We start from the raw sequence: 11,565 nt of genomic DNA on the forward strand, positions 1-11,565 counted from the left end.
GGACCACCGGACACAGGGAGGGGACCACCTGGCACAGGGAGGGGACCCTCACCCCAAGCCCGCCCACTCCTCGCCGAGGCTGCAGGCCGCGCAGCTCTGAGCTCCTCTCTGACAGACGGGACGCGGGGTTAAATCGTGTTTTTTTTTGAACGTCATCTTCCTTTCTGTAGTTTCAGCCCAAGTTTCTTCTCGACAGGAGAGGTGGGAACGGGCTGTGTGACCGCCGTCCCTCCCAGGACAGGCCGTGGCGGCGACCGGCCCCGACGGCGGAGGCTGGACGGCGGGGGCAGGCAGGTCCTCGTCCCTTCCCTCTCCTTGCCGGCGGCGGCTTCTCGTCTCGTCGGCCCCCAGCGGCCGCGCACCCGCGTTCTCCTGCGGGCCCCGCTTCCCGCAGGGGCCGACAGGCGCCGCCGAGCGCCCGCGCGGCACAGCTCACCCGAGGTCTCGCGCCGTGGCGCCACCGGGCGGCGGGAGAGCCCGCCTTCCGCGTAGGCAGCCGGGAGGCGGCGGGGCGGGGCCAACGGAGCAGGCGGGGCCGTTGGGGCGGAGCCAAAAGGGCGGGACCAATGGGGCCGACGGGGCGAGGCCGACGGGGCGGGGCCAGAGGGAGGACCGCGGGGCCCCGCCCCGGCCTCTGTCTCCGCCGCTCCGCCCGCCGCCGGCTGACAAGAGCCGGGAGCCGCCGCCGCAGCCGCCTCACGGGAGCCGGGCCGGAAGCGAGAGCCGGAGCGGGGCCCGCCAGCCGCCGCCATGGGGAACCGCGTCGCGCGAGAGGATTTCGAGTGGGTCTACACTGACCAGCCCCACGCCAGCCGGCGCCAGGAGATCCTGGGTGAGGCCCGGCCCGCGCCCCGTTATGTGCGCGCGGCCTCCCGCCGCCGGGGCGCGCTCTGCGCTCGGCCTGCGCTCCCCGGCGCCCGTGGCCCGTTAAGGGCCCGGAGGGAGGGGTCCCTGCGAGGGAGGGGGTTCCGATGTGGAGCGGCCCCGGCGGCGGGGGGCGGGGAGGGAGGGGTCCCGGCGGTCGGCGCGGGGAGGCCCGGCTGCGGCCCCGGTGGCGGCACGGGCGTGGAGCGGCCCCGGCGGGCGGTTCGGCGGCTCGGAGACCCTCCCCCACGGCCCCCGGGGCGCTGCCGCGGGCGTGCGCGGAGCAGGGCGTAGTCCGGAGCGGGGGCGCGGGGAGGACGGACGCTCGGAGGAGCGCCGGCTGGTCCCCGCCGCAGACTCGGGGCCCTTCCCCGCCGGCGAGCTAGGCCCCGCTCGGCCCCGCGGATGGAGGCTTCTCGCGGTCTGCAGGGCCCCCCTCCCCGGAGGCCCCAGATGCTGGGCCCGGGCAGCGTGCTGCGTGGGCCACAGACGTGCCCCGGGGTAGGGCCTCGCAGTAACGAGGTGGCTGTTACCCCATGTTAAAGATGAGGAGTAGGTAAAGGGCGAGTGAGCCGTTCTAGGGGGAGTTCTGATCGCGGTCACGTTGCCTCCAAGGCGGGTGCTTTTAACTTCTTGGAAAAAATCAGAAAACTGATGGGTGCTGAGTGGAATAGGAGTAGTACTTAACTGGTTTTTATTTTTTGTCTCGGCACCAATTTGCCCAGTGAAAAGGGAGAGCAAGCTTTTTTTGCTGGGGTGTCTAAAGTTAGAAGTTTCACGCTTGTTTGCAAACAAGAGTTAGTAGGTCCACTTAAAATGCATTTAAAAAAATCGAATCAGTAAAGTGGTAGCTTGAACCTATACAGTTGCGTGTTTTCTTTCTTTTTTTTTTTTAAGTTTATTTATTATGAAAGAGAGAGCGAGCACGAGTGGGGGAGGGGCAGAGAGGGAAGGAGAGACTCCCAAGTAGGATCCAGGCTGTCCAGGCAGAGCCCCACTGGGGACTGGACTTGGGACTCCAGCTTAACGAACTGAGATCATGACCTGAGCGGCAACCAAGAGTCTGATGCTTAGCCGACTGAGCCACCGGGTGCCCTTGGATGTGTGCTTTTTAATTAAAGCAAATATGATGCAAATGACTTAGACGAAGAGATAGCATAATGATACTTTTTACTGATGACTTATCAACGTGCTACACAAGAATAAGCTGGTATCCACCTTGTAAAAACCCAACGCCTCAATACTGGAAGTTAGCCATCTATTTAATATTCAGAAAATCAAGGAAGTGGAAAGGTGCTTACTGATGCTTATCTCGGCAACGAGCCTTTTCCCACATACTTAACATCACTGAACCATTTCACTTGGAGAGTGACAAATGTCATTGATAAGTGTCTCCATGAAAATATAATCTTCAGCATAGGTGCAAATACTGCTCAATGTCCCATTTCAGGAGCGGAGATGGGAATAACCTCAGGAAAGGTAATACTTAAATGACAAGACGTGTGTGAAAGTGTTGTGTTTTGGGCGGAGAAAAGCAGCGCCTGTGTTCATCAGTCTCTCTCACTCCTCAGCTCTGGGCAACCCCTGATCTACTTTCTGTCTCTCCAGATTTACCTCTTCTGGACATTTCTTATAAGCGAATTCATGCAGTCCTTGGTCTCTTGTGGCTGGCCTCTTTCCCTTAGCCTAACGTTCATCCATATTGTAGCATGTCAGCATTTTATTCCTTTTAGCGGCCAAGTAGTACTCCATTGTATGGATGGATGGTCCACGTTTCGCTTGTGCGTTCGCCAGCTGGTAGACTGTGGGGCTGTTTTCACCTTTTGACACCGACGAATAATGCTGCGGTGAACACTCACAGGCAAGTTATCAGATGGATGTGTTTTCATTCCTCTTGGGTAGCTAGCCAGGAGTGGAATTGCCGGGTCATTGGTAGCTCTGTGTTTAGCATTTCGAGGGGAGGGCCAGACCCTTCCAAACCAGCTGTGCTATTTGACATGGTCCCCAGCAACGCGCGTGGGTTCCAGTTTCTTCACATCCTTGTCATTGCCTGACTTTCGACATAGGCCTTCTAGCACATGTGAAATGGTAGCTCATTTTGGCTTCATAGTGACTAATAATGTTGAGCACCTTTTGTGTGCTTGTTGGCCGTTTGTATATCTGCTTTGGGGAAAACTCTGTTCGGACTCTCTGCCCATTTTAAATTGGGTAACGAATGGTAAGAGCTTTAAGAGTTCATCCTGCATTCTAGGTTCAAGTCACTTATGAGGTAGGTGATTTGCAAACATTTCCTCCCATTCTGTGGGTTCGCTTTCTTGATGGTATCCTTTGCAACACCAACGTTTTTGGATGCTAGTGCAGTTTATCAGTTTTTTACTTTTGTTGCTTATGTTTTTGGTTATAGTATCTAAGCCATCTAAGGTTATGAAGATTTCCTTCTGTGTTCTTGTAAGAATTTTATAGTTTTCCTATATTGAGGTCTGTGATCTGTTTTGAGGTAATTTTTGTGTATGGTGTGAGGAAGGGGTCCAACTCCATCCTTTTGCATGTGGATAATCAGCTGTCGCAGCACCATTTGTTGAGAAAGCTCTTTCCCTGTTTACTCATATTGGTACCATCATAGCATAGACTTTACAGACTAAAATAAGCTTTTCAAGAATTTGGTACAGAATCACTTGGGACAACTTGATTTGTCCTGGAGAACAATGCATAGGAGTTTCATCATTTTATCTTTTATTTTAAATGTTCGGTTAGAGAGCGTGAGCAGGGGAGGGGCAGGAAGAGAGGGAGAATTCCAAGCAGGCTCTGCCCTGTCAGCGCAGAGCAGGGACATGGGACTGGGGACGTGGGGTGGGGTGGGGTGTTGTCAGGAGATCATGACCTGAGCTGAAATCAAGAGTCAGAGGCCTAAATGACTGAGCCCCCCACGTGCCCCTCCTGATTTTAGAATACTATAAAATGCGTATCGCCTTCTATGCTGTGGCAGACGTGTCCATTGAATCCTTATATAAGGTGAAAATACTGGAGCTCTGTCTAGACAGAAGTACATATTTTAGTACCAGTGAGTTACTGCTTATCCACCAATTAACTGAACAGTTGTTCTCCTGTGGTGGAAATTGCTCCCCAAATGCTCCTATTTTAACGAATGACTGAACAACTTTTCATTCATATGAGGAAAATTGGTTTTAAACTAATTCACGTCTAGGCCTGTAGGGTTACTTTTTTTGGTCTCTTGCCTACAACCTGATTAACATTTGATGAAATGAACTAAATCAACAAAGATTAGAGGGAGTGGAGAGAGAGAAGTGGGAGTTACTCACCGGGGGTTAGCGCCACCCCCATGTCTCATATATAAAACTGGATGAAATTGCTTCCTGCCTTGTAGTTTAAGCTTTGGTTGAGTTCGTCATGTCACATGTAGGGAAAAGAGGGTGAAGCTGCACTTTTCCCTTCCGTATTTTTTCAAAAATATTCTGAATGACCCGTCTCCAGAGAAAGGGCCTTTGGGGCGCCTGGAGGGCTCTGTCGGTTAAGCGTCCCGACTTCGGCTCAGGTCACAATCTTATGGTTCGTGGGTTCGAGCCCCACGTCGGGCTCTGTGCTGACAGCTCGGAGCCTGGAGCCTGCTTCGGATTCTGTGTCTCCCCCTCTCTCTCTCTCTGCGCCTCCCCCGCTCATGCTCCGTCTCTCTCTCTCTCTCTCTCTCTCTCTCTCTCTCTCTCTCTCTCAAAAATAAATATTAAGAAAAAAAAAAAAGTAAAAGGTCTTTTGTTCTTATGCCGTCCTGGGTCAAACCTACTCAGCAGCACATAAAACCAAAGGTTCATCATGCCTGGGCTTCCCTCCACAGGCAGGCCGTGAGACCAGAGAAGAGTCAGCATTTGCCCTTGGGGGACACGTGCTGAGATGCAGAGTTTTTGCTATTGGCCTTTTTCCTCCTGCTTGGATATGTGCTCAACAGAGAGAATAAGAACCCAACAAATTAGCAGTTATAACACAGAAATGAGCCCTTCGGAAAGTGGCATTGTAAATCAGCAGAATCCTTTCTGTATTATCCTGATGACTGTAAGAAGCCTACGCTGGCAAAAATATTAGAAATCTAAATGTCTACAAATAGGGAAGTGGGTAGAAGTTAAAACTGGCAACCAGAAGTGATTTAGTCACTGTAAAGGAAATTATGAAATCTCAGTACATACTGTCTGTAATATAGTATTTATATGTGCAAATAGATTGCATATGCATTATATATAAGTATATACATGTATTGTCATAAGTATATAATACATTCTGTCAGACACTAGGATAGATTTCTCAGACTATGATCACAACTTTGTAAAACTTATAAATTTTATATACAAAGAATTACTAGGGGTGAAAAGGGAATCGGATACCATGAAATCTTTACTCGTGTGACTTTCTTTCTGTTAGTATGGAGACTCTAGATTTTGAGGCTAATTTTTACTGCATACATTCTCAATTTGTGGCGACATGGTACTTAGTGCCTTTACTATGAGAACATACCCCTCCCTCTAATAGAGGGCATTTAATGATTTGGAGAAAAAAATTAATTCATGGGTTAGTTTAACGGTGTTGGCTTAATTCGAATTACAGAACTATTATGTACTCTGCTCAGTTCCTGATTGTTTGTTTTTTCTTCACAGCAAAGTATCCGGAGATAAAGTCCTTGATGAAACCCGATCCCAACTTGATCTGGATTATAGTGCTGATGGTTCTCACTCAGCTGGTTGCGTTTTACTTGGTGAAGGACCTGGATTGGAAGTGGGTCCTGTTCTGGGCGTACGCCTTCGGCAGCTGCATTAACCATTCCATGACCCTGGCCATCCACGAGGTCTCCCACAATAGCGCCTTCGGCAACAACCGAGCTCTGTGGAATCGTTGGTTCGGAATATTTGCTAATCTTCCCATTGGTGTTCCATACTCAGTTTCCTTCAAGAGGTATCACATGGACCATCATCGCTACCTTGGGGGTGATGGCATCGATGTGGACATTCCCACCGATTTTGAAGGCTGGTTTTTCTGCACCACTTTCAGAAAGTTCGTGTGGGTTATCCTTCAGCCTCTCTTTTATGCTTTTCGACCTCTGTTCATCAACCCCAAACCGATTTCTTACCTGGAAGTGATTAATACTGTGATCCAGATCACTTTCGACATTATAGTTTACTACGTTTTTGGAATTAGATCTTTAGTCTACATGTTGGCAGCATCCTTACTCGGTCTAGGTTTGCATCCGATTTCTGGACATTTTATAGCTGAACATTACATGTTCTTAAAGGGACATGAAACTTACTCGTATTATGGGCCTCTGAATCTACTCACCTTCAACGTGGGTTACCACAACGAACACCATGACTTCCCCAACGTTCCCGGGAAAAACCTCCCACTGGTAAGTAAAGGATTTGAAACATTCTAATTTCTGATGGTCATATGACCAAAATCAGTTGTACCTTGCCCATTTTATTTTATTTTTTATTATTATTATTTTTTAATGTTTATAAGAAAGAGAGAGAGAATGAGCAGGGGAGGGGCAGAGAGAGAGGGAGACACGGAACCCCAAGCAGGCTCCAGGCTCCAGGCTCCGAACTGTCAGCACAGAGCCCAACGCAGGGCTCGAACTCAAATGGTGAGATTGTGACTTGAGGTGAAATCAGACACTTAACTGACTGAGCCACGCAGGTGCCTGTAACTTGCCCGTTTTAAAAGGAATCTAATGTATTTTGTCCACCTGAGTTGCTCATCAAAGCAGACAACAAGTAGAGATCCCGAGTCCGCCCCCCCCCCCCAGTGTTACAGGGTTTACTCTCCGAATCCCTAAGTCTGGGGGTGGCCCTTGGGGGTTAGGAGCTAAGGGTCTGCCAGCTTGCAAAGTATATCCGAGATCGAGCATTGCCTATGTAAAAGGAGCCGAAGCTGACGTTGCTTTATCACTGTCAGATCGATGGGCTCAGCTAAGATTTATGTGCTGGCTTGTTGGGAAATACACACGTCCTATGGAATTGGCCTGCACGGTCTGTGAGCGATCCATTCCAGAGCTGCAAACGTCCCGCGGGCAGGGACTGTCTGTCTCCCTGCCCGTCAGACTTGCGTGTGTTGTTGGTGGAGCACATGAAGGAACACGCTTGGATTTCCCTGTAGGTTTTTAAATGCTGACTGATGACAGACACACATCACATGAACACTAAATGGGGACAAATCATTGTGGACTGGATTTGGGCTTGAGGAAGGAAAAATCGAGAGAGAGGACTTTGGGTCCGTGGGGAGGCTTTCAACCTATACCGTGTCATGGCTAATACCGTGCGGATACTCACTTTCTTGAGTGTGAACATGGTATCATGGCTTTGTGGGAGAAGGTCTTTGTTCTTGGGGAATACTGAGGTGGAACGTGAGTGTAGGTTGTCACAGAATGTCTGCAACTTACTCTCAAAAGGCTCAGCAAAGAAAGCAAATCACGTGGTATGAATCTGTGCAGAGAGAGAGACTCACGGTTTCCCTTGGGGGGCCTGGGGAAAGGGCATGTGTCTGTTTTACTCTTCTCTCAACTTTTCTCTAAGCTTCACGTTTTTCAAAATAAAATGGAAACCACACAGCTGAAGACAACTTTGAAAGCATCTTAATGTGACACTGGCACGGCTACTTTGTGTCTTTCTGGCCGAGTACAGGCCTGAAGACAGTGTGCGGCCTGTGTTCACTTCTGCCCTGAGGAAGGGGACTTTTTACTTACTTTAAAAAAATTCTTTTAATGTTTATTTATTTTTGAGAGAGAAAGAGAGCGTGAGCAGTGGTGAAACAGAGAGAGACGGAGACACAGAATCCGAAGCAGGCTCCAGGCTCTGAGCTGTCATCACAGAGCCCGAGGTGGGGCTCGAACTCAGGAACTGTGAGATCACGACCTGAGCCGAAGTCGGACGCTTAACCGACTGAGCCACCCAGGCGCCCCTTTACTTACTTTTTAAAGAGGCTATAAAGGTGGTTGCCCTTTGGACAAAGTCATTTTTTCAACATTAACCATAGAGTTGATCCTTGAACAACACCGGGGTTGGGGTGCCAACTCCCCGCATGGCTGAAAATCCACATGTGACTTTTGACTCCTCCCAGATGTAACTGCGAATAGCCCTCCTGTTGACCGGAAGCCTTACGGATGACGTAAACAGTCGTAAACAGTCGGTCAACACATGTTTTGTATGTTACAGTGTTGCGTACTGTGTCCTTGCAGTAAGGTAAGCTGGAGAGAGGAAAATGTTAAGAAAATCATAAGGAAGAGAGGACACACTTACAGGACTGCACCGTGTATCTGGAAAACACGTCTGTGTGTTAAGTGGACCTGCGCGGTTCACACCGTGTTGTTCGAGGGTCAGTGGTACTTGAACTCACAAGTTTCCTGAATAGCCCCCAGCACACTGGGCTCGGTTCAGGTTCACTTGACGTAAGGCCCAGGGCTCTGTAGTGTCCTCTTGGTTCCCGCTCGGTGCGTGCGGTCTTAGTCCTTAGCTCCTTACACATGTCCGCGTCCTCGGTGCTGTGGTCGCCTTCCCTCTCCTGCCCTTCCTGTCCAGTGCGTATCAGGGAGCATTCTGCTTCCTCCGCGAATACCTGGTACTTACCAAGTAGTGACAATGCATGTAACTAGCACGTTGTTAACCAGTGTGCGTGACGAGGTTTCTTTTGAACATTTTATTGAGCTGTAACTCACGTACGCAGCTCACCTATTGAAAATACACAGTTCAGAGCGTGATGGGAAAGAGTCCATAGTCCTCGAGGGTCAAGTATATTTTGGTGTTGAAATGCAAACTGCCTTGTGTTAGAATTCCCGAAGCTTCTGCCTTTCCCGAAGTGTTGGCTTTCCGGAGGGCGGAAGGTCTGGTGGTTTCTCCGTGTCTGTGTCGGGCCTCCGTCTGTCCCGTTCGATCGCACTCGGTCAGCGCTCACTACCCCCGTTGCTGTGTGTTTGCTCTCGTAGGTGAGGAAGATAGCGGCTGAGTACTACGACAGCCTCCCTCACTACACCTCCTGGGTCAGAGTCCTGTACGACTTTGTGATGGATGATACAGTGAGTCCCTACTCGAGAATGAAGAGGCACCAGAAAGGCCAGGCAGCACTGGAGTAAGTGTCGCTACGGCCGAAGGAAGGTCCTCTGTGAAACTTCACCACAGCTGAAAAGTGGCGTTTCTGCATTTTCATCCAGGACCGCGATGTTGAGAAGCCCCTCTTACGGTGTCTGCACGTGACCCCCGCGCCACCAGGAGCTTACCTGGCTGTCAACAGCCGGCCCGCCTGGCCGCCTTCAGCTGCGCTCACAGGAGACGTGTGTGCTGCGTCATTGTGGGGGAAGTTTTCCCTGGTGTCTGAGGTTTTGTAAGCATATCATAAAAAAGCTTTAAAAAAAGCTCTTTCTAGTATGTTATTTTCACTATCAAGTTGTACTTTATTAAAACAGCTAATAAACTGAGCTATTAATCACGGTAGCGTTTGTGACATTTTCATACTTGACTGTCCTCATCTAATACGGTACTGGGGTGAGTCTACTTCAAAACGTCACTGCCCTCCAAAAAGAACAATCCGGACACCTCTTTCCCTGTAAGCTGAATTTTTAATTTCTCCTATTGTACACGGAACTTACATCACACTGCTGAAACTCGTAGCCTGTTCCCAAAGAAGGTGCCGCGTTTAATCACATCCAACATTTCACTTCCTTTTTCAGACGCACAGACTCAAATTAGGAGCAGCTGAGCTGAGGTTTTGTGTCGTCTCACTGCAGCGGAAGCGGGCTGCGATCTGGTGGCAGGGAGCGGCTTCCGGCAGCCGGCATCCTGGGTGTCAGGCTCGCAGCCCTGCGTCCCCGGACGGTCACGTGGGTGAATTTAGTGTAATGCGGTACAGTATTTAAAGATAATACACGGGATCAAAAAGTCAAGGAGGTCTCCAACACAGCCCTCAGGTAGCCGTGCTGTGAGATGTGACAAAATTCCTCTAACGTCATGACCGCCCCGCTCAGGGTGAAAACAGAAGCCTTGGCCTCCGAAGGGCCAGCAAACCTGCTTGACAGACCTCGTCTCACCCCCACAGGACTTTGCTTTCCCCTCCTGGCCCTCCCGCCTGGGGAAATCCCCGGTCCCCGAACTACTGCTTACAGAACCATCGCGTGAACAGTGAGCAGCGTTCAGAGCACTGACGCGATGACAGACGACACCATCTGTGCAGCACGCCCCGGACTCGATGCGTTGAGTCTGCTGTGTCCTCTCCTGCTGTCCTTGCCTGCGGGACGCAGCCACGCAGGCTGATGGCCCCCGAATCCCCCCCGTCAGGCGGCTCTGCCTTCTCCGAGCCCCGTCACTGCACAAGTACACGCCCAGTTGGTTACCCTCAATATACTTGGTGCACACGCTTAGCCCTTCCCCAGGCCTGTGGCTGGTGGTCCCGTCACCTGTCCTCACCTGGGTGGTGGGTCTCCTAACCCAGCAGCCCCTTTTCTGTCCCCAGCAGTGACTTTTCCCAAGAGAGGCCTCTGGCCCGGCGCCTGGGGAGCTCCAGGGCGGGGCGTGTGAAATCCTCCCGTGGCTTTGCACAACTCCCTTCTGCCCACATTTCCTTTCCCCTTCCGGTCCGCTTGGCTCACCTCAGAACTCACGCCAGCCCTCGCGGCCTATCCCCACTCCCCAGCAGCCCAGCGCCGCTATTGGACTCCCCGAATGATTCACGGCCCCGCGTTCTGCTTATACATGTGTGGTTTGTGTCCCCGTGAGGCGGTAGCTCCCCGGGGGCAGGAAAGATCTTTACTGTCATCTGCCAGACCTAGCAGGGTCCACGCTTGGCTCTGAGGTGGGCTCGTAGTAGATGGAGAGCAACTTACGGAGATGGTCCTCGAACAAAGCCAAAGGTGGAGGGCGTGTGGGGTTCCGAAGACAGCGACCCTACCGCTCGCGGAGCCTGCATCCGGCCTCCTTGGGTTCATCCTTCCGCGACACACACAGAAGACGGCTTGGCAGCACCGAAACTGGCCCGAGGCCGCCCTGGGCGAGTGGCAGGGGCGGCTTATCTGCTGAGCCCGGCTCAGGAACACGCAAGAACGAGTTCCTTCCAGGGCCTGGGCGAGCACTTCCTACGTGCTTGTGGTCAGGCTGTATCTCTGGGGTTAAACTTTTAACCATCCAAACTCTGGCATTTTAGAGTTTGGCTTTTTATCGAACGTGTCGCAGCAGGGGTTAGCCAAAAAGCCCAAAGCCCGAGCTGCCGCCGGACTCCTCAGATTCTTCCTCTTGTGTCCACTTTCTCCTGGGGGGAGGGTGGCGCTGGGTGGGAGGTGGCACCGGGGGGAGGGCAGGGCAGCTCCCCCAGCCCCTCCGTTGCCCGTGAGGCCCCCGATGTGGATGCCGGCCGACGCCTCTGCAGACGAGCCTGCCAGAGAGGTTCAGTATTTACGCCAGCATCGCTCTCCCCTAAGTGACGTGCCCGTCGTGCACAGGAAGGGGACCAAGGAGACGCGGGCGGCGTGCACACGGCTGCCGGGCGTGGTGAGCGCCAGGTGAGGCGAGGGCCTCACCCCGACGCCCCCGAGCACCTAAGCAGAAGCTGAGGAAAGGGCCGGCCTAAAATGCCACTCTGGAACATCCGCGTGTAAACTCAGAGCAAAAATGCATTTCCTTATTCAGTCTACAGGCACTGCGTCAGGCAGTGAGGACGCGGCCA

The 11,565-nt window shown here is 51.9% G+C and overlaps 1 protein-coding gene across 1 annotated transcript; it reads left to right on the plus strand.

The window, feature by feature from the left end:
* The first annotated feature begins 654 nt into the window (after positions 1 to 654).
* Positions 655 to 9,344, plus strand: DEGS1 (delta 4-desaturase, sphingolipid 1). Its single transcript, XM_049633786.1, has 4 exons — positions 655 to 832; positions 5,526 to 6,268; positions 8,840 to 8,982; positions 9,065 to 9,344. The coding sequence occupies exons 1-4, from the start codon at positions 751 to 753 to the stop codon at positions 9,105 to 9,107; spliced, it is 1,011 nt and encodes a 336-aa protein (XP_049489743.1). The 5' UTR covers positions 655 to 750; the 3' UTR covers positions 9,108 to 9,344.
* Positions 9,345 to 11,565: the final 2,221 nt, after the last annotated feature.

Source organism: Panthera uncia, chromosome F1 (genome assembly GCF_023721935.1).
Source record: "Panthera uncia isolate 11264 chromosome F1, Puncia_PCG_1.0, whole genome shotgun sequence".
NCBI lineage: Eukaryota > Metazoa > Chordata > Mammalia > Carnivora > Felidae > Panthera > Panthera uncia.